Source organism: Epinephelus fuscoguttatus, linkage group LG1, assembly GCF_011397635.1.
Source record: "Epinephelus fuscoguttatus linkage group LG1, E.fuscoguttatus.final_Chr_v1".
NCBI lineage: Eukaryota > Metazoa > Chordata > Actinopteri > Perciformes > Serranidae > Epinephelus > Epinephelus fuscoguttatus.
Genome location: NC_064752.1, coordinates 44,430,613 through 44,456,414, shown reverse-complemented (window position 1 = coordinate 44,456,414; position 25,802 = coordinate 44,430,613). Strand labels below are relative to the sequence as shown.

The following is a 25,802-nucleotide window of genomic DNA, read 5'->3' as shown; positions in this document are numbered from 1 at the left end:
TCAGGAAAGAGATTTGTCTGCAAGGTGCTTCTGTCTGCAACAGCCCAAAGTAAACAGATTCGACTGAATACTTATAAAACCACATTATGAATAAAATTAACAGTATATACACTGTGAATAGATCTCTGTCACTCCCACAAACACAGAGAAATGCACACACAAACTTATTATTTTTTTTAACTTACCTAGCTGTCTCACAAAGATGCCTGGTTCAACTCTAGATAATAAATTATTCAGTTACCTCCAAGCAATAAACTAAAAACAAGTTATTGTCCAGTTTTAGATGTCCATCCTTCACTGTCGTACTGACAAACCAGTGCTGATGACTCTGAAAAAATGAGAGAAAAGAACACACCACTCGACTTGCAAAAACGCTTTCTGCCATAATGCCTCTGTGCACCAGTTTTATTATTTCTTAATTTTTTTGCAGTCCTTTAGCTCTTGTAGACTGTGGCACAGTAGAACCAACTATCCCTGAAAAAACAATTCCTGTCAACGCTGATTCAAACCATATTACCACATCCACTTAGAGCCAGAGGACAATGTTCACAGACGGCCCTTAAATATGTGTTACTCTGAGCCAAAATAATGACATTTAAACAGGTGAGTTATACAAAGATTTATCTGAAGTTCATTTGTCACGTATGAAAAAATTGCTACAGACACAAAAAAAAACATTTTTTTTTTTTTTTTTTGTACCAGGCTGGAAAGGTATTTATTTCTGCTGAGATTGATGCGTTTTTTTTAGAGCCAGCCTCAAATGGCTATTTGAAGAACAGCAGTTTTTTTGGCACGCCTTCTTCAGACCTGGAGGTTGTCACTTGGGTTGAAAGCAGAACTTGTGGACTCCATTATGGGGCCTCTTGGTGAGTGTCATCAGTAATTAATCAACCACACAAACAACTGTGGCTATGCACTACAGAATGTCACATACTCTAGGTCTAAATTTGATAATAAAAGTTTATTTACTGACTTATAATTACCCTGGCAGGCTCTTTCCACATTTGATTTTACAACAAACTGTGAACTGTTAACAGCAGTTCAGATCACTAAAACATTTAAATCCCCAGGAAACAAACACAATGACACGACCTCTGTGTCCTCAGCAGGAGTTATGGCCTGTGCTGTGAGCGTTCTCAATAAAAAGAAAGAACTCCGTTTTGCTTTTGTAGCTGAAAAGGCTGTTGACATTTACAAATTGAAGGTGATAAAATCTGTGTAAAGTAAACACTAATTGGGTCATCTCTCCACGTAGTGAACTAATTGCAGCATTCTAGTTCTTAATTGTGGAATTGTCAGAGTGCATTTGGAATGCTAATGCAGGAGAGACAGCTGGTGAGAGAGTGTGTGGATGAGTCTTCTGGGACCAAATCCAAATTCACCCATGGCTCTCTCCCTCTCTCCATCTCTCTCTGTGGTGGCTGAGCAGTTCAGGTAGGAAAATGGTGAGAGAGAGAGATGGGAGGAAGGAAGGAGAGAGCATGGAGCTGTGATTATCTCCAGGCTCCAGCCTTCCTCCTTCTCCTCCTCCTCTGTCTCTCCAGCTCTGCCTCAGTCAGACCACACAGCCCACCAAGAGGGAGCCGTGTAATCGCTTAGGCGTCATTTAACCCCATTACAGTAAGTCACGCGCACGTTTCAGAAAGAGGGATATCCTCTCACACTCATTAGGTGTAATTATATTGGTCGTGGTAATGTGCCAAATGATTGTGCCCCACCCTCGAATCCCCCCCGACCCTCCTCAGATCAGCATGCACTTGGGGAATTTTGTGTTTGTTTCAGGACTCCCAAGTAATTTGTTGTGCTCCATGGAATTTAAATCTTTATTGAAACACATTGTGCATTCAGTGCTGAGATTCATAAACTGTAAGGGATAAAAAACTCACATAATTTTTATTTAATTTACTATTTCAATCAGATGAAGAGCCACATCTGTCTGATGGTGTTGGACGAATACTAAAAAATACCCAACAATCAGGAAGAATAAATCCTTATTAAAATCCCCTCTGACCCAAAATGTGTTGTTATTAGAGCATTTGTCTCATTCATGTGAAAGCGATACTTCAAGAACAACTTGAGGGAATTTCTTCAAACAGTCGTTCAGATACTGAATTGGTGACTCAAATCTTTGGTATCCAACTTGAAAATGTTGAATGTATAGATCTTATGTACTGCTGGGGAGATGATGTGTATGAAGCATCCATGTTCTCAGAGACATGGATGTAAACTGTAACTGCTACCTGACTGGTTCACAGACGCATACAACTGCAAAATGGTAATTTTTAGTTACCTAGCTCTGTGTCTCTCAAAGATGCCTGGTTTAACTGTGAATAGTTACCTCCGAGCAATAAACTAAAACAAGTTGTGTCCAATTTTACACGTTCATCCTTACATGTTGAACAAATGGAATGGACATTTTCAGAGTAGTCCTTTGAACTCTCACCTCAAGATCTCTGAATGAAAATGGTTTGTATGGGTACTCTGAGTCTCCCCCGAACTTGAGAGGGCTTGTTCCCAGTAAATGTCTGTTTCTTAAAATCAATATACTGCTTCATTGGGCATTGTAGCGTGACATCTAGTTGTGTTTCTCCAAATGTGGATTCTGTTTAAACTTTTGCCACAGCCTAGACACACTACCCACATTCAAATGAATCGGAAAACTGCTGTGTTTGCAGCAACACCTGATTTGGTGTGGTTCAGCTTACATCTACGGAGACTTTGGCTACACTGAAAGAGTCATGAGCTTCCCAGAAAGCCTTATTTGAGAAATATTGGAGGGGTTCCGAAAATAAGTTAAAGGAAATGTTACCTTACCATGTTCTCCACAAGACCAACAATAGAGACTGCGGGTATCTTTATAATTGCAACCTAGATCCAAAGTAATGCAAATCATTGCCAGTTCATCCACTGTGCATTGGCATTTTTGTTTTTAGTGGAGAGTGATTAAAAGAAAAAAACACACTCATTGTTCTCTGTATGAATTAAAATGTAGTGATAGTATGCTTTTGCATTTTAAGCATCAAACAGGTGAAAAGTTGTAAAGTAGAAGTAAAGTGGAAAATATTTAACATTGTGAGATACCGCTCTATAAGACAGACAAGATACCTTGACAAGGCACTTCATGCTACACTGCTATAGTGGAGCACATCGGTGGCCTCCACTAGAATCCTTTGTGATTTAGCAAACCTCCAAGATGTCAGTGTTCAGCACTCTTTATGGTACATCATCCAAAGTCCTAAATACACTCCAATACATCCAGGACTCTGCTGCTTGCCTGCTTACCCATTCCCGCTCCTGGGATCATGTCACTCCTGTCCTCCAGAACCTCCACTGGCTCCCTGTCCCACAACACATCCAATTCAAAGTCCTTCTCATCACTCATAGAGCCCTCCATAACCAGCCCCCCTACCTTACTGAACTGCTCCACTGCCACACTCCTTCCCGCAGTCTCCGCTCATCGGATGCCAACCTCTTGACAGCACTCAGGACCAAGCACTGGACCTGGGGTGACAGAGCCCTCTCCATAACCGTCCCCTCCCTCTTGTATTCTGTCCCCAAACACATTCGAGACTGCACCAACCTTTCCCAGTTCAAATCACTCATCAAAACTCATCTCTTTAAAACATCTTTTAATGTATGAATGCTGTTGTGTGTATTTTACTGTATTCTTTTTTATGATCGTTTTTAACTAAAGTGTCATTGAGTAATGTAATATAGTGTGAATCAGAATTATGACATACATGTAACAATAGACCAGAAATAGTTCTTCTCTGCTTCTCGGTCAGACAAGTCTCTAAAGGCTTTTGTTGGATGTGAAAAAATGCAGAAAATCGAAACCTGTTCCAAAACTTTAATGACAGATAAAAGGTTTGAAATCACTGTGCAAAGGTGGCTGACGTGAGGTCATAATTTTTTTTTAATGTATGGCCACTTTGGACAAAAATACAGACTGGGTGTGCAAAGGAATTAATTCCAACAGTGACCCTGACTACACTAAGTTAGCTCTAGCAGGAGAATGAGAAATGACCTGTGTTAGAATTTTGAAAAGAAAAAGCTAAAAGTTTAGTTTGTATATTAAGGGCATCTCCCCTCTTCCTGCATATTATATTAGTAATGTCAGTACGCATGAAAACCCATCAGGATATAGTGTCTGTTCTTTGTACTTTGTAATCCATCCTGTTTCCAAGTGATTTCCTTTGTTATTATTAGCCGGGTTTTAGTATCAGGATTCTCATTTTCATGAAACAGAATGTGTTTGTGGAGAGTTCAGCTCGTCTGTATGTTATGCGGTGGCAATAATCGTTTCTTTCAGCAGGATGTCAACCGTGTAACAGTTGATGGAGGAGTTTGTCAGATGTGACACCATCTTTCTATCTTGGACATGGTCTGATAAGATGGATTCATCTCTCTGCCACAGTGCAGTGTCACCAAGAGAAAAACTGTTGCACACAATAATGTCTTTTTTTTTTTTTTTTTTGCTGTGATTACTACCTGAATGAAAGGAAAACCATGAGCTTTATTTATCCACTTGATTCAATATCTTCCGCCTACTTGTTATTGCATTTCTTTGATCGTTGCTTTAGTAAGCCAGGTTGATCATTTTCAATACCAAGGCCATATTTTGGTAAAACAAAGAGCCAGAATTTGTGAGGATGTCAAACCACGAAGGCTGTTTGAGAAATTGATAATAGAATTTTGAAAAGGAGTTGGGAGGTAGTGAGAGGTTTTTAACTGTGTATTGCTGTGCCCTACAGCAGCTCTCAAGCTGAGCCTTTTACCTTTTAAATAAGCCCCCATTAGCCACACATGCTTCCATTTTTAACTGCTGCTTGAGTTAATATACGAAGCAGAATATTAAACAGACTGAAGCGTGAACAGAAAACTTCTCTTGCCTTTAACAGTGTTAACACTAGTGACTTTGGCTCTTTTACCCTTTTTGTTCTCCACCCAAATTTTTTGAAACTCTGTAAACCCACTAATAATAGGCTATAGACTCCTTTCCCATTGTCAGTGGACCAGAGCTGCAGTATGCCAGTATGTTTTTTTTCTTAGTGGTGTGTCATGTTCAATGTCACGGACTATCTGGAAAACAGATGAGTAAACAGCGAAAAGCAGCATAGAGGCCATAGAGGCCAGTGAAAATGTTGGTGGTTACTTTCTTTTTGTATCTCTTACTTATTCAGTCACTCTTTAGAACTTGGTGGAGACTAACGATTGAAACGATTTTTGAGTGCTGCTTGGGCAGGGACAAACAGTAATTTTCTGAAAGCCTGTCACTGCTAATAGTAGCGTGTCCACCAGGGTGTCTTATTTCTATCATCGCCAGTAGGATCCCATTGGAGCTGAAGCTGATAAATACCCCTGACTACTGCAGAGTCATTTGACCCAGGAGTGAATGCTGATTTAACCTTTCAAATTAATTACAAAAGCCAGATGTTAGAAGGTATTTGTGGAGTTTTTTTGTGCAGTGGAAGGGGGTTTAACCTGTTAAGTTATTGAACATAAATTTGGGGTTACGCAAATGTAACAGATCACTACTACTACAGACTGTCCCCCAAGATCTTCAGGAATTTCTGGTGATGGCCAAAGATGCACCACCTTTTTTTCAAAGTGATGTACCAAACTCTTATAAACATTTCAAATAAATCAGTCAAATTAAAGAATGGTATTTTTTTCTCAGCTTGATTAAAATGAAGGATTTCGAGATGTCTGAAGAGGTAAAAGTTTGGAGTAATTCAAAAGAAGCCGTGCTGTGTTTACTACTAGTTGGCAAATGTTAGCATGCTAACATGCTAAGCTTGATAGTGAACATGTCTCGGTCTGAATGCATGTTTTGGATCTGTAAAGGTGGTATGTTAGATTCAGCAGTGCCATGTCCTCAAAGCTATATGAAGTTATACATAGACATCACACATTACATTAATGTCTTCAAATCTGCTTAGCAACTTTTGGAGTAGTATTTCTGTACATGGCAAATTGTTTTTATATTTAATACTGTAAACTTTCACACATCCTCTAGTATCCATTCACATTCCTGCCTAGTTCTTTGGCTTTCAAAGAATGATTCACTTGAAAAAATACTATTTGTTAATCTATCGATGATGCCATGTTACCTTGAATTCATGAAGAAAACAGTTTTCCTCGGACGCCTCCATGGAAAACAGCGACCATATTAATTTAATGATTGACAAGGGACTACAGCAAAACTGTATTAAAAAAATCCATTTACAAACTCTCACACATGTTGTGCAGTATAATCCAAGTCTCATTTATCCAGTCATATGCTCAGTACTTCCCAAACACATGCATATTCGTTATAAAACTTTAGTAATAGAGTTTGGCTTTGAAGAGAGCATAGATAAGTTTCACGTTCAGTTTTAAATAGTAAGATTTTAGCCTTGGTCTAGTCAAGCCTAGTCTACATGAGACTTGGATTACACTTTACAGTTTTTGTGAGAGTTTGTAAATGGCTGTTTTGATATAGTTTCCTGTAGTAAAACCTGGTCCCCAATCAATCAATAAATCAATATGTTGGCAGTGTTCCATGGAGGCATGTGAGGAAAACGATTTCTTTTCGAATTCAAGGTGACATGGCATGACTATATGACTATCAAAAAGGCAATTTGTGGGTGAAATATTCCTCTAAACAGTTACACTGTAGGCATACATATTTTTTATGTCTCTGCACCGGTGATATCTGTAAACAGAGGCATTATGTTTTCGGGTTGCCCACACATCAGTCTGTACGTCTGTCCCATTATTGTGGACAAAATGTCTCATAATGCCTGTAGAGAATTTCTGTAGATTTGGCACAAACATGAACTTGGACTCGAGGATGAACTCATTTGAACTTGGTGGTCAAGGTCACTGTGACCTTGCACTCATGTTGTTCTCATGAACCCAATATCTCAAGAGGGCTTTAGGGAATTTCCTCTAGTTTTGGCCCAAATGACTCAACGATTAACTGATTTTCAACCTGACTTTAGTGGTAAAAGTTCACTGTGACTGAAAACATGTTTTGGGCCATAACTCAAGAATTCATACATTAACTATGACCAAATTTCATATAAGTTTGCCCAGTAATGCATGTATCTTTTTCAAAATACATTTCCGTTTTCAGAGGAAATGTACAGTTTGCATATAGTCTCATTTAAAATAAAAACACTATGTTGGTACAACACTGCAAATTTATGTTTTTTTTTTCTTCAACAACAAAAGCATGTGGTTGGGTTTAGGAAAAAAGAACAGGGTATGACTTTACAATCTTATCACCCTACTTGGACTTTAGCCGCCTTGACTTTTAGTCTTGTCCTGCCACGTTTCCCCCTGACACCGTTGGGTGCTGTTAAACTATAATGGTGACTGGCCACATATGCCGACGTGAAAGGACAGCTTTTTTCGTCGGTCTCTGATGTCGGAAATCACTGCCCGAGCGCCGGATTTCAGTGACTTTGGAGTGAGACCGGGTTGACCTTGAAACTGTGCTGATTGTATAGACCTTCTGTTCTATCAGGGGGAAGATGTGTGTGAAGCATCCATGTTTTATAATTGGTAGCTTCTTACAAACGACATCCATATATGAAGCATTGTCAACTAATGGCTTCATATCTGGACAGACATGGCTGTAAACTGGATCATGATTATCAGGGATTATAACAAAGCTTCTTTTGTGTAGAAATGTTTTTTTTCTTTTTCTTGTGCTTGTGTAAGTAACTATAATACTTGCAGTTTATTGTTCTTTTCAAATAGTTAGATTCATGTGATATACATTATTGTGACTATATCTGGTTTCTTTTGATTCTTGTGATAATGTTCTGGAATGACCTAAAGCCAAATCAGATTCTAATCAAGTGAAAAAATGTCAGTAAGGTCACTGAGTGAAGACCTCCAGCTGTACTGTATGCGGATTTGTGTGATGAGCAGAATCCTTGTTCAGTCTGATGTTATTGACCACCTGCTGTCTCTTCCAGGCCTGTGAGTCAGTGGGACATGTTGACCCTTCGCTTTGGACAGCATTTCATCAAGGCCTCGTCCGTGTTCCTGCAGACGGAGCTGTCCTTCGCTCTGGTCAACAGGAAGCCTGTGGTGCCCGGACGTATCCTTTCATTACTTACAGGTGAGAGGTGGGTCTGCTGAGCTCTGTCTGCTGATTGTGGGATGAAGTGTGTGTAGGCATTTTAACAGCTGACAGACCCTTTGAGTCTGAGGATGAGTGGTCACTTTGTTGCACTTATGCATTAGTTTGGTTAGAAACTTAGGTGGATGGATAGATAGATAAAGAGAAAAATGGAAGAATTTATAAGTTTCCATATCGATTTTTTTTTTAAGCATCATGAGAAACTGGCACAATTCACACCACAACACTAACAACACATATTCATGTGAACATTTTATCCAGATTACTGAAACTCTCCATGATGCCCATGCAACCCCTTGTCATGGCTGGATCTAATCTTGTAATGACATAATTTTGAACCAGAGTTACTCATATTCAGGGCCTCTTAGACTTTTAGCTGATATTCAGTCAGGATCACAAAACATCACTGTATCAGAAAGTGTACTGTATTGATTTCTGACTCAGCCTGATTGAGTTTGGAAAAAACAGTGTTCCTCTGGATGGATTTGCAGTGTTTTTAAAAGCCTTATAAATCTGATAGTGTTTCTTTTCTCTGGGGTCACAGCAAGGTTTCATGCTGTGCAAATGACAGATATGTGGCACTAAAATGTGTTTATTTAAGCTGATGTATTTTTCAGGAGCTCTGATGTGGGACAACAAAAATATAGGAGGAGAGACTGACATGTGTATCAGTGGCTGGTGTGTGTATGTGACAGAAGTCTGAGAGAAACTTTTACCTCTTAGCGATACTAGGTTTGTGAATGACTGGCTCTTTTTTAAAGAGTCTAAAAGAGGAACGAGTTCAGTCCATTTGCAAGCAAAAGTTAACACAAAATCCTGCTTCTGTGTGGTGCATGCACAGCTGGGCACAAGAGTCAGGTTAACTCCTGACTCAGAAAGTCTTTCTGACAGAATCTCATTCAGCAGCTAACCCAGTAGTACAAAGCACACACCCACAGCTGTAATCGTCAATTTGGACTGAAAGATAAGTTTGTGACAGCTGTGTTGGTATTTTGATTTGATTTAAACCTCATCCACTTCTGGTATAAACTCCGCCCATTCCGAGTACAGATACAAATAATTCAGTTGGTTGAATAGATACAGACACAGACACAGATAATGGTTTACTTGGTCATCCCGACAGGTTATATAAAAGAGCTGGTCACCTCATCACTGGTCACTATACAGTGCACATGGAGGCTGTGTTTGATAAAGGAGCGGGTGATTCTGAATTGCTCGTCACATTTTGGTCAGTCTCAGGAGAATATGACAACTTTAGGCCATTCTCGAGCTTGTAGAATTTTGTATTGTGTTTGTTTCTTCTCTTCGAGTGGACGACATTATTTTCCTCCCACACAACTTTCCTTGTTGCGGGAGTGTAAACTTTTAGAAATGCATAAACTGTGTTGGGCTCATAACTCTAAAAATGTAATGTATTACTCATTACTCTTTTCAAAAGTAACAAAATGACTTTGCATATTACTCCCTGCGAACAGTAATTTGTGACACTACTCATTATATTACTTTTCTGTTACACCCAGTAGAATGAGTAAATATGCATCTCCCCAACATTCTGATGTGTGCCTTTGTATGAATGTTGGGTAATCACTGGTGGATAATGGAGCAACATTTCATCCACTACATATCCAGCCACAAGCTTCGTCACTCCTTTGTAGCCTGCAGCTGGCCACGATTAAAATACAGTTTTGGTTGTTTAGCCAGTGTAGGAATACAGCGGACCTCCATGGTCACGGAGGGCTCATCTTTGGTGGGGTGTATTTCCTGGAGCTTCACGTTGTGCTGTTGGTCATGTAGGTGTTTCAGACTGGAGGTTTGAGGACGTGTTTTTTGCAGTTCAAAAAGTTGTAGTCCAACTACCTGCAGCAACAATGTTCTTGTCATCTTTCCTCCTGACAGAATCAAAGTGATGGGAATATTTTCAACCGCTATAGTTAGCTTTTCCAACTAGCTTGCTGCTATGCGGCATGCATGCACGGTGCGATGATTATGAAAATGAGTCAGCTGATGTGATTGTTGTATTTCAAGTTAGTAGTGATGTGATCAGAAAAGTAATGTTGTAACAAGTTGTTTGGTTTAGGGGAACTGTAATATTATTCCTGAAACTTCATTAGTAATTAGTTACACTACTCATTACTGGACAAAGTAATAGTATTACTTGTAACGCATTACTGCCCAACACTGTGCATAACTGAGTTTATGTGTTAAAAGGTGTAAGTCTCTTGAACCTCTGTCACCCAGTGCTACAGCTCAGTGTGGCCAGGCTTGGTCTGTTGTACTTGTGGGCTCACCCAGCAGTGATGTAGCATGGTAGCCGATCAAAGCTGATCAGTGTGTAAAAGAAGTACACACTGGCAGAGTGAGATTGGTTGCCCTCACACTTTAAAACTTCAACAAGTGATTTTATTCATTTATTTATTTAATACAGAGACTGACAAACTTACCAAATAGCTATGGTTTATGTGTTAGCAAACAGTTCCATGAAAATAATCTTTTGAGTGTGTGTCTTTGTTGTGTTGCTATATTTTACTTCTTTGAAGAAATATTGCATTTATTGACTTCTCCTCTGTCAGGTTTTGAGTGATGTTATTGTGTTTTACTGACAGTAGCTTAAAAAAACATGTAAAAAAGTGAATGTGCCTGGGAATAATTAGTGAATGACTACAATATGTGTTTTAGAAATCATTGCTAGTATCGGGTTGGACTTCTTTTGCCTTCAGAACTGCCTTATTTCTTTGTGGCACAGATTCCACAAGGTGCTAGAAACATTCCTCAGAGATTCTGGTCCATATTGACATGATAGCATCACACAGTTGCTGCAGAGTTCCACCACATCCCAAAGGTGCTCTATTAGATTGAGCTCTGGTGACTGTGGAGGCTGTTGGAGTACAGTGAACTCATTGTCACGTTCAAGGAACCAGTTTGAAATGATCTGAGCTTTGTGACATGGTGTGTTATCCTGCTGGAGGTAGCCATCAGAAGATGGGTACACTGTGGTCATAAAGGGATGGACACAATCAGCAACAATACTCAGGTAGGCTGTGGTGTTTAAATTATGCTCAGTTGGTACTAAGGGAGCCAAAGTGTGCCAAGAACGTTGTTGATTCAGAGATGGTCTTCTGCATACCTTGGTTGTAACGAGCGGTTATTTGAGTTACTGTTGCCTTTCTATCATCTTGAAACAGTCTGGCCATTCTCCTCTGACCTCTGGCATCAACAAGGCATTTTCACCCAGAGAACTGCCGCTCACTGGATATTTTATCTTTTTCAGACCATTCTCTGTAAACCCTTGAGATGGTTGTGCATGAAAATCTCAGTAGATCAGCAGTTTCTGAAATAATCAGACCAACCCATCTGGCACCATCATCCATGCCATGGTCACTTAAATCACCTTTCTTCCCCATTCTGATGCTCAGTTTGAACTTCAGCAGGTCATCTTGATCATGTCTACATGCCTAATGCATTGAGTTATTGCCATGTGATTGGCTGCTTAGCTATTTGCATTAATGAGCAATTGAACAGGTGTACCTAATAAAGTGGTCGGTGAGTGTAAATATAGGAAAATACTGTAGTTAAAAAAAAGAGGGAAACTGGGAAATAAAGTCTGTAAGCTTGTTTCAGATGAATTGCTGTTTCTCTCTGCAGTAAAGCTACATAAACGCCCTGACCACAGTTTAAAAATTCACAGTAACTATTTATGGCGTACCTAGCCAAGACTCATAGAGACAACAAGCCTGTAGTTAAGGGGAGTGGAAACTGAGCAGAGGCAGCTGAGGGTTCAGAGGGTTAATGCAGGTTTCAGTACCCCAGCATCATGGCTTAATTAACATCAGAGCATTCAGATTACCTCTGCTGTGTCTTGCCGTCCATTCCCCATCAGCAGTGTTGGTAAATAAAGCAGCGTTGTGTAACGCAGCGTCCCTGCCAGTGATCTGCGGTACAATCAGTCTCCGTCGATCACCGTCAATATCTGTCTCATTGTTTCTCTCTGACTTGATTTGAACATTCGCTGCTCAATGGAGCACTTCCTAAAGCCTCCTGTTGTTGCCTGGCAACAGATGCTGTCTTTGCTGAAGTGAACATGACCTTGATATAAAGGTTATATATAAACAGCTGTTTACCATACACACACAATATGCACAAACACACATGACATTGATAGACAATAAGAATGGATCTTGAAGGATACTCGGGCCTGTCCCTGTGCTTGAGTGTTTGCTTTCTGTTTGTTTGGTTGAACGTCATGTTTTCAAACTCCGACACAACACAGCTGTTCAGTTTACCTTCGAACAGGCACGGGTGTCACACAGAAGGAAGAGGAGGTCATGAATCCTTGTGGACTCTTGGCAGGAAAAAAAAAAAACTTTGTCTATTAATCATTGTTTTTTTTACCTAGCCTGAGCAAAAAAGAAAAAAAAAGAAATCTTGAATTAATTAGCATGATTTCCATTGCTGATTTGTTTGAATAATATGCTTATTCTCTTTCCGGAATGATAATCAGTTCTTGGCTTTGTGCTCAACTTCTCAAGTGCTGCTCTCGCCTCGCACAGCTCCTCCAAGCTGAGATTAACTTTGGACCGGGGAGACTTCTTCCTCTGCTCTGCTATACACCTCCGTTCTGAAGCCATATGTTTGCATTATTTAATCAAATTTCTCTTAAACACTGTGATTATCACTCTTGATGGTAGAAACCTGAAATATTTTGAGAAAGCCGCAGAATATTTTGACTGTGTTGTGTCTCCTCAAGCAGTGGTTCCCAACCTTTTTGTGAAAAGTAAACTGACGGCCCAACTATGGAACATATTTTATGGATATTTCATTTGTATTCAGTGCATGAAAATAACAGTATAGAACAACTGATAAACTGTTCAATTAACTCAAATATTGAATGGAATAATAGCAGGAAGTGTGTGCAAAACAAGAGATGATAGATGAGGTTTGAGCAGATTTTTTTCTATGAATATTACATCATAGTTTTACTAATATTTATTTATATATATAATAATATATATATATATATATATATATATATATATATATATATTATTATTATATTTATATATATTTTATATATATATTTTTATATTTTATGTATATATGTGTGTGTGTGTGTGTGTGTGTGTATATATATACACACACACACACATATATATATTGCTTCTCGTTCTTTGAGTTTACATATGGCTAAAGGGGAAAAAAACAACCGTAAACGGACGGCATGATTAGTGTTGCGTTCAAGGTCCCCTAATAAAACGGGAGAAAAAAAGGCAGAATTTTCCAAAAAAAAAAAATTTCACAATCGAATCCTGTGCCATCAAATGAAGCTTCGAAGCTTCGAATTTTTTGGGTCAGCCCTAAATCCCACATGCAAGGGGCTAGCCATAAGGTTGTTGTTTTCAGCAAGTTGGCCTTGAATAGCTGATGTTGAGCTGTAGAGCTGTGTTACTTGTTATGATCTAAGGTGTATTTTAATAAACTTGCCTCTGGTTTAATTTATTCTTTCAAGCTTTATTCCTTCTCATCTTATCTTAGTTCTGTTGTATGTTTGTGCTCCATAAATTTAATTGCAAACTACAACTGTTTAATAAATTAAAGATGTGTTGCTACTAACGACAGCTTGAAGTGGCGATGAGGTCTTAAGGTTTTTTTGGAAGGTCTTAAAAAAGTCTTAAAAAGGTACTGAAATTAACCTCAGGATTCCTGCATATACCCTGATATATTGAGCATCACACACTACATTTCCAACCCATTCTCATTCCAAAATCATCTAATACCACTGCTTGGGCATCGGTTTCCATATCAGACAAAAATTGGGTATCCTTTTGTGGTTAATAACACCACCAGATGGCGTCGGTTTGAAATGCCATGGGACAAGAACATATTTTAAGGCTCTGGAAAGTTCCAACAGGCAACACATTCTCACTCCGACCTTGTCACGTATTGACATTTGATCTTGGACTTTCCACGTCAACATATGACTTGCAAGGTACTCTGTGTGTTGGTTGTTGACCTTCTGTCTTCAAAATACATGTCTGTTTTCACAGGAAATGAGCAGTTTGCATACAGTCAAAAATAAACGCACTGCATCGTTTCAACACTGCAAATTGACATTTATTTCCTTGAACAACAAGTGCACTTGGTTATATTTAGCCAACACACTCGTGTAGGGTTTAGGTAACAAAAGCACGTGGTTGAGTTTCGTGAAAAATAAGGGTTTGGCTCTAAAATCATACAGAAAGCAAACACCGGCCTCCTGGTTGATAGTTGGTGGTTGTGGGACCCATTTACCACCCCTTCCATCTGCCCTACCTGAAACATAAATAATTTCCCCTCGGGGATCAATAAAGTATTTCTGATTCTGATTCTGATAAACTTACGTTGTTGTCCCGCCGTGTTTTCCCCTGACGCTGTCAGGCGACGTTACACAATAACAGTGACTGTCAAAGGATGGCTTTTTTTGTCAGTGCCAGGCGCCGGTATTCGACGACTTCGGTGTGGGACCAGGTTGCAGTAGAGCTAGAACCAAAATGTTTTTTTCCTAAACATGACCAAGTATTGTTGTTGCCTATACCAAACAATGTTAACCTGGAAATCCAGATGCCCCGCCCCCAGCAAATTCGCTCTGCACAGGGATCTGGCCCCAACGAGCAGAGCCCGGTGAATCGCCATCGGACCAATCAGATCAGTCTATCTGACAGAGGCGGGCTCTGGGTGGGCGTAACATGATGAAAACAGTGCTGCGCCATAGGAGTCGAAAAGTAAACAGCCAAGATGGTAGCTGCTGAATGAACGCGTCCATTCAGTTTAGCTTTGGAAGAAATGCTAAGCCAACTACACTTATCTTTTTCTTTGAGAGAGAAACAGAAGACTGCCCTAGAAGCCTTCATTCCCAGGAAGGACGTTTTTGCCAACGGGATATGGCAAAAGCATAATATATCAGTTAGCCCCACTGGTCGGCAAACAAATGGGGCTTAGTGCAATGAATACGTCACCTTGTTTTTTGCTCTGATTGGCCATCGTGCTATCCAATTGCGTGCAGGGGCATTTAATATGCCTCAGTTAGTGCCGCCCCTTGGGTAGGAAGGGTGTATCGGTGAGGGCCAGACTCAAAATCTTTCTAGATTTGAGTCTGGATTTCCAGACTATAACAATGTGCTTTTGTTGCACAACAAAATGAATATGAGTTGTTTTACATACGAAAGTTTATTTTGAAAAAGACGATTTATCTTCGCAGCAGAAACTGTACACTTCCTGTGAAAACAGAAGTATAGCTTGAAAAGACACAATTTTTGTAACAAGCGTAAATTGACACAGAATCCCAGAATTTCAATAATAGATGCATCCAGGATACCTAGTGCATAATATGTAGATGTGAAAGTCCACTGACCAAGCAGCCACGAGTTTTTTAATTTATTTATAATCGCCTGGACCTCATTAGCTGACATGTTTTGAACATGAGCAGAAACACATTTCACCTATATGTGTTTCCTGGGATTTCAAGAATAAAGTCATAATATTATGAGGAAAAAGTATTTTAGTATTATAAAAGTAAAGTTATAACTTAATTAGAATAAGTCATAATATTTTTTAGAAAAAAAGGTTGTATTATGAAATTAAAGTCGTAACTCAATGAGAATAATGTCATAACATTTTGAGGAAAAAAAGGTTGTAGTTTTAGGGGAGTAAAGTCATAATTTAATGGGAATGAAGTCATGATTTTTCAAGAAAAAATCTACCTTGTCAGTGGTGTGCTGTGCCTTATGTTATTGCTGTGCTGATATGGTAGTTTCCCCTTCAGAACCCCATTTGGGACTCTGGTCTCTAGATGACACAGTTTAGGGAAGCGGCTGTGCACTGCTCTTCATTGGAGGTGGAAAACTGAAACTAACTAAAAACACTTCTGATCAGGCATTAATCTCACTACTGCATCAGTATAAATGTGAACTTCACCACCACCAATGAAGTGCAATTCACAGCCACTTCCCTCAGCTTTTCAGTGGGAAGCACACGCAGCGACACAGAGCAGGTCAGAGGAAAGATGCCACACTGCAGGCCCAACTTCTTAACTTTTAAAAGGACTGTAGGCTACAGTAGCCTGTGGACTGTCAGGAACATGCTGTGGGAGCAAAGCCAACAAATACTAGTAGGTGTTTCTCAGTCAGTGGAAACATGAGGGAGAGTTAACCTTTTGTACAGCCATTTGAAATCATATATGATTTAAATGCATATGCAAAATGACAATTAAACAATACCAAATTAGTGTCTGGGACATATCCCCACCATCCCTACCATAAATTAAGCCCATGCCTAGAGCAAAAGTTTCCATCTGAACCAGTCTGCAAACAGACATGAGCTGTGGCAAAGTTCTGAATTAACCAGGGGTGATGGTTTTGTTTCAACAAATTTGTGCCTTTTCTGCACCAAGTTATGGTGTAAATGTTGAAATAAAAGTCCTCTGCTATATTCATATTCTTACTGTGTGTGTGTGTGTGTGTGTGTGTGTGTGTGTGTGTGTGTGGGGATTGTGACTTGAAGATAAATGAGACAAAGACACAGAAAATCAGATCACAGACATCACAGGATACATTCTTCCTTTTGTACATTCATGCTAGCATGTTGCTACAAAGCTGTGGTACACAGCATGGTGTTGTGTGGAAGGGGATAAACCCAATCACCATTATTTATTTATATATTTTCTTCTTATTTATTTATTTTTTCTTTCTATTTTTCTTCTTTTTTTATTATCACATCAGGATGGGGGGTAAGGAAGGTGAGGGGGTCTGTGGGGGATGGGGGGGCTCTGCTTTTAACATGTAAAGCACTTTGTGCTCCACTTTATTGTATGAAAAGTGCTCTATGAATAAGATTGATTGATTGATTGATTGATTGATTGATTGATTGATTGATAAACCCAATCAAACCCACACACATTCAAAAACAAAAAAAGAACACTGCTACGTGTTCTGTCACTAAGACCTCCAACCTCCTGCTCCTCATTGACACTGCCATCACAGGTAGGGCACTCAACATAGCACACAACCCCCTGAACTCATGGCTCACTCTACTCCCATCCAACTATACACATGAATCTGTAACTGCAACTATAGGGCTGCTCGATCATGGTACTAATCCTTATCATGACCTTTTGGTCAACACTGACACGTCTCTCACTCATTGACTTTGATAACATGCATTTATTGTTTTAACAGCAAATTATCTTGAACTTAAAATGTACGTCAAATGTGGGTGACTCATTGGCCATAACTCTTACTGTTACAGTAAAGGCACTCAAATACTGGCATACTGTGGATTAGAGAAAAACTAAATGACAAGGCAAAATTCTTCATCATAAGACTCCGAGCTGTTGATAATCCTTGCGCTGCTTCTACAGGGCAGGCACAATAGGCTGTTAGAAATGCACACGTAAAGGCACACTGTGGTGGAGCTCAAGCAATTTGACCATATGCTTTAATTCACATTCTCTTCCATGGACAATATATGTAAGCCTGGTCAGATCCGTGACGATTAACACTTTATGGCATTAGTTCTTACTCTGGCACAAATCTGCTATATAAGGCTGCCTGAGCGTTGTTGGGATAAGGACTCCTCTGTTTTTGTCTCACTCTGTGAATCGACACATTCAGGTGATGCCGTCATCTATGAAATGCTAGCAGTGGGGATGCATGATATTGTTTTTTTTTTGCTGATATACCATATGCTGATATATAACAACTTCTTCTTTGTGTATATATGTATATATATATATATTTATATATATTCAATATATTATATATATTCGGTATATTCACCTTTTTCCCCATCTAATTTTAGTGCTTATCGAGTCTCTTCTGCAGTGGCATTAACATAATTTTATGTGATGGCCCACCAGCAGATAGAGACATGAAATAGAATGCTTTTCAATGTATGTAATATTCATGCCAAGTTAATAACAGTCAGTACACCACTGTAAAGGAAAGGGGTACGCTGGATTTATAACAAAAGACAAAACAAGAGGGTCATTGTGAAACTGAGTGTGGCACAATCATCTTATCTTGATTATCTTGTTTTCATAATCCAAAATAAAGCCAAAATTGTTATGCAAAATAAAATTTGACTGATCTCTTGGCCCTATGCTACAGTGCCATCATCACACAGTAGCAACAACACTCAATGGACACATATTTTTGTGACTGTGTTGTGTTTCGCATGGCTTTGTTTTTATGATTGATTCCATAATTGTTCTTATCAGTGTTAATTTTGTTAACAAAAGCTAAAAGTGTTTATCAAAGACATTTTTGATGATGAAGACGAGACTTTGATGAGCTACACATAGATCTTGATAATAAAACTCGGACAAAATCGATATTAATTTTTTGTTGACAAGACAGGATGAAAGTGTCAGTGGTGGACTATCAGATATTCAAAATGTGAGGAGAGAACAGCCAATAACCACAATGCTTGCAATTACTTTCTAATGCTGCATAAGTGGTACCAGATATGAACTCCAGTAAATAGTCTGCACCAGGATGTTTTAACACTTTAACTGGAGCGGCATCAGCTGTTGAAGTTTTGTGCTGTAATTCTGCAGTAAATAAGCAGGTGTAGACTGACTATGGATGGTGGAGCTGTTGAATGGATTTGTGGAGTTTATTAGTTGCAGCAGTGGCTGTTAGCAGCTAGCTCCATTTGTTAGCTGCTGTACCGCAGCAGAGCGAGCAGCCACTGACTGCTGGTCTTGTTGATCCCTGCAGGATTCCACTCAGATCCAGACTGTCTTGAGAGGATTTATGGTTTTATTGCTGTTTGACAGGCAGGTAGGAGGCTCGGTTATCTGTAAGTGGAACTGTGTTGTAAGTAAACAGTCTGAACTCAGCAGAGTTTCTTCTGACAGCTGAAAGTCCAGTTTTAACCACAGACCCTGAGTAGACGTGAGTTTAAATCTTCAGAGTAAGATGTTACAGATTAAGTAAGAATTCAGGTTGAAATCAAGTTATTTTTCTGCTTCTTAACAGTGAGATCAATAAGTCAAATTTCACAATGAACCTGAGTACAAGTCTGTACCCCCTTGTCCCAAATTAGTTATTTGTGGTGTCAAACTTTTTGAGACCATTAATAGAGAGATTTTGAGCTTTCGAAATGATGATCAGTCAGTATGTGTCCTAAACCATCCTTTAAACCTGTCAAAAACTCTGCTGGAGAAATGACAGTTTGTAAGTGTGTAGAACTTACTGTATTTGTAGATGTAGAAAAAATGTTGTATACATAAAATTTTTATACAGCATGTAACCTTGATTCCAATACCTGTATTAGCCTAACAAAAATCTTGACTAAAAATAATGACAGAGAGTTGACTAAAATGTCCAGTAAAACATTCTGAGCTGTCGTCAACTAAAACCAGACTAAAACTATAAAGGATATAGTAAAAATTACTAAAATGTGACTTAAACTAATAAACATTTTTGTCTCAAGACTAAGACTAAAACAATCTAAAATAGCTTCCAACATTAAAACTGCTTCTCAAAGTGTACAGGCTGTGGAAATACATTTTCTGTGGAGAAAGGACAGTTGAAATAACAAAAGAAAACATATACTTCCAAAATAATGGCAAGGGTTGGAAAAAATCTGATTCCGGATGTCTTGCATGTAGTAATCAGGTTACTACATTGCATGGGTAGCAGTATAAGACACAATGTAAGACAAAGTCCCCTTGAGCAGCTTCTGACATCCTCTTTGTGTGTGTGTTTACCAGCTATGGTGTGTATAACAATTAACTTGGAATGGCCTCCACTCATTGGTTAAGGTAACTCAAACTACAAAGATTCCAACACTGTCAAGCCTAACCCCTAAACTGTTACACACTGAATATGTGCTGAAAAACAAAAGTCTCAGAATTCAATTAAATCTTCGGAGTAAAATTGCATCCATAAACCCAATAGGTGAGATTAATGGCAGACTTTTATGTGTTGGGATCTAATTTATATGCGTGTCTGACTTGAACTCACATTTAACATATTTTATATCTGTCCCTGCATCTTGCTGTCTGTAATACTATCATAGAATGCTGTTTAATAAGATTCCCTCAGAATTATGGATGCTTGAGTGGTTTTGTGCGTCTTTGAGATGAAAGACATAACAAATAAATGAATAAATGAAACACATTTCATCAACAGACAACTTGAATTGATGCAGTGCTGTTTATTTACAGTATGCAAATGTGTATGTTAATGAGCTGATGTACAAGAGGCATAGAAGGACTGATAGCAGGTGGATAATGAAGCAGCCACCAGTTCAGCATTAGCTTTCCCGTAGGAAGGCTTTCCAACACATTCTCATTCCGACCTTGTCACATATCAGCGGGTGCTCATGTACTTTCCACATCGACATATGATGTTCAAGGTATCCTGGGTGCTTTGGTTATTGATGTTTTGGGATGTGTTTTTGTCAACTTTAGCCTGATACATGCATTGTCCGTCTTCAAAATACACACAGGAAATGTACAGATGGCATACAGTCTCTTTCAAACGCACATGGTTACGTTTAGCCAACACGCACACACATGGTTAGTTTTAGGCACCAAAAGCATGTGGTTGTGTTTAGGAAACAAAGAACAGGGTTTGGCTCCACAGTCATATGGGAAGCAAACACTGACTTCCTGGGTGAAAGTTGTTGGTTGTTGTTTTTTAACCTTAGGGTCAGAACATCACTGAGAAATTGTAATTATAATGGGAGACTTATCTAACAGAATACCTGATCTATGACGGATGTGAGATAAGTTATTTCTATAAGATGTTCCATGGTTTCTGGAGATACTAAAAAAACAATGTCTGTTTTGTTTGTTGTGAATATTTATACCTAGAGGATGAAACCTTATGTTCTTGGTGACCTCCCTGACCTTTATTGTAGTGCAACAACAATTTGTTCAATTGTCAACTTTACACTAAATATCCTCATATGATAAGCAGATTTGCAGATCCTGGACCACCCCGATTAACAAACTTCTTGCTGTTGTTGTAAGACAGGTCAAACCCATTGACTGTAAAAACCAATAGATGTAGTCACCATGATGTCACCCATTGGCTTGTGGACTCCAGTTTTGGCCATTGCCATCTTGGATTTTTGGAGCCAAAAGTGACCGTATTTGGACAAGTGAGTGGTGATAACCCTAGCAGTAGCTGCTAGCTTGGTTAAGATGGTTTATTTATAACTGTGATAATGGTAATGCTAATGCTCATTTCGGCTAGTAAAAAAAAACAGGCTAAAGACCATTTAAACAAAATGTACTTCCCAGAAAAACTGAACATCTGACTCCTCAGAGGGTCTTTCAGAACAACCAGACGCTGAACAAGACTCTATTAGGTTACTTAAATGTTACAATTAAAGGAGAAGTCCGGTATTTTGCACTTTGAGCCCCATTTCTGGGTTGTTATGATGAAATAGTGGCTAAGACTAAAATAGTGACGATTGCTCATTTTTGGAGAATTTGGCTTTCCCCTGCCTGGCTTAACACTGCTGCTTATGGCCATGTGTGAACCTGTTCTAAAACCACCCCAAATGTTCGTTTTCAAAGCCATGAAACTCACCGAGTGGTCAGTGGTGTTCCTTGATGTTCTGACATAGAAATTGTAGTGTGGTTTCCAGCCGTGTTTTCGCTATTCATCTCGATTGTGGAACTATTTTTTCAGCTGCCTCACACCCGTGTGTAAACTTCCGCTTGATCGTTCGTTTGACCCTGAAGCGTTATACACTCCAGGCCACTTGATGGCGATAATGCTCCTTTATGTGGGTGTCGCCAAATGGCAGGAAACCATTGCAATGTAATGGGACACAGAAAAGAAGCAGAAGAAGAAGGTTGGCGTTGTGTTCAAAGGCATCGTATTGAGAAGGTTGTTTACAAGCGAGTAATCCATTGTGCAGTTGTTTAAACCTATTACAAAACTTTTTCGTTCGTTCTCGTTCTTCCTCCAGGAGTGCACACAGCACTGTCGAGCCGGCACTTTCGCTGAACTAAAAGACTACAATGACTACACTTTGTCGTAAACAACCCCCTTTCCGTTTCCGGTGGTGGATTACTACCAACGGGCAATGAGGCTTCCTATAGAAAACCAATGGATTAGACAAAATGTCAAATAAATCATCACAGAAACCACAGTTTGCTATGATTTCTATGTCAAAACATCAACGAACACCACTGACCCCTCAGTGAGTTTCATAGCTTTGAAAACAAACGTTTAAGGTAGTTTTAAGACAGATTCACACATGGCCATAGGCAGCAGTGTTTAGCCAGGCAGGGTAAAGCCAAATTCTCCGAAAAGGAGCAATTGTCCCAATTTTAGTCTTGCCACTGTATTTCATCATAAACAACCCAGAAATGGGGTTCAAAGCGTAAAATATCAGACTTCTCCTTTAACTTTCAGGAAATGCACACTGAGTTTTATATCTATTATAGCACTATTCTTTTTTTTTTTTTTACGTGTTGTATCTGACCTACAGTGGTATCATTTTTACCTTTCTGCAGTGATGAAGAAATATACTCCAGGGTGACCTCCACCCTCACCCTTTAGAGGTGCAACCCTCTTTCAAACATTTAAACAGAGAGGGCAGTGAAATGCTACTTTACAGCATTGTAGGTTTCGATTTAAGATGTTTCGTCTTTCACTGAAAAACATGTAACCTGTTTGCCTTGGTAAAAAAATGCAATTCAGCACAGCATTAGGCGCAGAAGTACAAAAAGGCAAGTTAAAGAAAAAAAATCTAGGCCATGTTGGCAAAAAAGTTTATCATCTCCTATCTAGCAGAGATATTATCTCATAAGTAGGAGATACATACAAGATGTATGTCAGCCGACAGATGTTTTGGCCACCATGGCCCTGGATTATTATGATTATTTTTTTCATCTTGCCTTTCAGGGCTTCTGTAAGCATTCGATCTGTTTGGCGAGATTCCTAACAACACTGAAAATGTGCCTCAGCTGATCAGAGCAAACAGCTAAAAAAATCTCTTTTGTAGTATAACACTTCAGTTATTTGTAGACCTGCAATTAACACTCAGCAGCCAAAAATCAAAACAATGGATTCTGTGCAGCTTGAATGCAGAGCTCTGCATCCATTCCATTGGTTTTAGCAGTGTGATATCCACAGTTAATGCAGTCTAGAGTGAGTTTAATTAGGGTTGCTCTATCAATTAACACACATTTAATCAGAGGGAATAAAGAGGGCTCAGGAGACAGCACCCTTAATAAATGACTAGAACCAGAAAACATGCTTCACCGTGTAATGGTGGCTCACAGGATGTAAACATGTGTCAGGCCTGCCACTTATCTCTCCTGTCAATATGGAATAGACAGATGGCAAGTGATTGCTGAATGAACTCCTCTCTGTCTTGCTATTGAAGTGCCACTGTATGAAAAGGGGAATGTATTCCAGATTGTGTGGTGGAGAAGTGTTTCTACTTTATACTGCTTAAGGTTCCACTTGGGGCGATGTCTTTACAAGCTGTATCACCCTACAACATGCCAACATGCCTAATACCCTCTGAGATGAAGCGCACTGGGCTCCAGTGAGAGAACACCAGTCTGACACTGCCATGCAAATGTCCCCAACAACATAAACACATTATTTGATTAGGTGTCTTCTTTCTCAAAGGATTCATTAGACCAAGAGCTGATTACACACATCTAGTAATCCTATTAAAATGTATAATTAGTGGCATTTTCTATCACTATGCTGAGGTTGTGAGTGGAGGGTGGGAAAGGGCTTGGAATTAGCTAAGACACAATGCTGTCCCTTGTTATCCAGCGATCTCACGACACACATTAGCAGTGCTCAGGCAGGGATTACCGGAGCAGTAGCACATTTTTCCCAAAATAGCCCCTTAAGTGTCTACGGTAACACTGTAATGGCAACACAGCAAATGTCATGGGCTGTGAAGAAGTTATTTTCTTCTGTTGCTTCTGTCCTTTACAGACATCGCTCTAATTGTCTCAATAAGATCAAACTAACCTACTGCTCTTAGACAAACAAATTAAAATGACAACAAATCCCTTTACTTTGACCTGTTCATTACATGCTACCTCAGAAGTTATACATTTTTTACTGTCCATTACACATAGTACTGTTTTATTTGCTACATATTTCTGAAAAGTTGAATCTCCTTTAAGATAATTGCTATGGCTTGGCTTTATTTTATCTTACAAGGACTTAAAAAAACACCCCACTTAAAGTTCTTGGGGTTTCTTCGTAATTCATAACCCTAACGAGAAACACATTTAACATTTCTACTTGGAAATATTACATTTTTCTGATGTCACTGATTTACACTTCGGTCGTATTATGTCCTGTCATGGTGGTGTGAACACGCCATTATTGCAAAGCCACACAAGTGAATGTGGGCCAGTGATCATTGCCTGCCAGTGCGATATTTATGCTGAAGGTGGTCAGTGTCAGGTGTGACGACATGGAAAGCTAGCTTGCCAATAAATACTGTGATATGTGTTGTCATTGGTACATTTACTATTTTCTTATGTTCGTCTTCTGCCAGCCAGGCAGGATCTCTCATGTGGGGCAGTTTGTATCTTTCATGGCTAATATACAACATGAGCTGGTTAAACACAGCAACAATTAATGGCTACATGTACATGCACAACATAGTCTGCATTTTGCCAGAAATAACAGTATTCCTACTAAGCTGTTTTTATGCTTGTTAAAAATGAATATTCCACTAATACTCCCATTTACATACAGCCGTGCATACTCTGATCAACATGCTCTGATGTGTCATTTATCACATCAAAATATAGAAAAGTGGAACAGCTGAAGCTGCCTGTCATTCTATTCTTTGCATCAAAATAGGATTTTTTTCAAAATGTCTGACTGGTATCAACTTTTTTTTTCTTCTTCATGAAAAGATTGGCATTGGGATATTTGCATAAATCCAAAAACTTGATTCAAAATGTACACATCTACTCAAAAAGTAGATGAGTTTCTCCTTTTGATCAGCAATTTGGGCTTTTCTTGTGGGCACGTATCTTTACATCAGCCTTGCATACCATTGGCGAGTTGGTGTGTGTAAAACGCATCCATGACAACGTGCAGAGCCAACTGTAAACAGGCAAGAAGCCTTGTAGCCTTATATCAGCATATCCCATATGTCTTAATTGGAAAATGCTAGATTTGGAAAAAGGATTAATGAGAAACACACTGAATGTCTCCTCCACACATACTTGTTTGCTATGGGTTGAGGTTGTGACTTCACTGGTCAAAGGTTACCAAAGTAAAACTCCATGCGATGCAGAGATGCAAACTTGCTTTGCCACCAGAGGCAAATGTTTTATTCACCCTATTGGCCGTATCGTGTGGAAGTAAACAGGAGGGGAATATTCACCTCCTTCAGTGGTGTCTACAATGTGAATTCCTGCATATTAAATGTTTATGTCAACCCATACACTGTCATTTCTGTATATACAGAAGGGACATAACACACCAGGTTTCCTCTGGCTTTTTTTTTTTTTTTTTTTTAGGTTTCTGGTGGTTTTTATGTGTGTACTGCAAGCCCTTTTTTGTTTGATACAAAAAAGCAGTGATTGGTTAATGTACCAAAGCTTGTTTTCACTGTTTCAATACATTGGGCCTCATGCAGCACCATTCTCTTCAATTTCTTTTAATTTTCTGTT

General features: G+C 39.2%; 2 protein-coding genes across 4 annotated transcripts in view; one reads left to right on the top strand and one right to left on the bottom strand.

Annotated features, from left to right (window-relative positions):
- The window catches only part of fhit (fragile histidine triad diadenosine triphosphatase), a 515,756-nt gene that overhangs the window by 184,853 nt on the left and 305,101 nt on the right, over positions 1-25,802 (top strand). For all 3 annotated transcript variants that reach the window (XM_049581795.1, XM_049581799.1, XM_049581789.1), the window contains one exon: positions 7,971-8,095. In XM_049581795.1, the coding sequence (XP_049437752.1) occupies positions 7,990-8,095 (106 nt within the window). In that variant the 5' untranslated portion in view covers positions 7,971-7,989. The remainder of the gene's footprint in view (positions 1-7,970; positions 8,096-25,802) is intronic.
- On the bottom strand, positions 11,134-11,538 carry si:ch211-276i12.9 (uncharacterized protein LOC103908774 homolog). Its single transcript, XM_049581810.1, is given in 1 exon segment — positions 11,134-11,538. A coding segment is annotated over 1 exon segment (345 nt). The 3' UTR covers positions 11,134-11,193.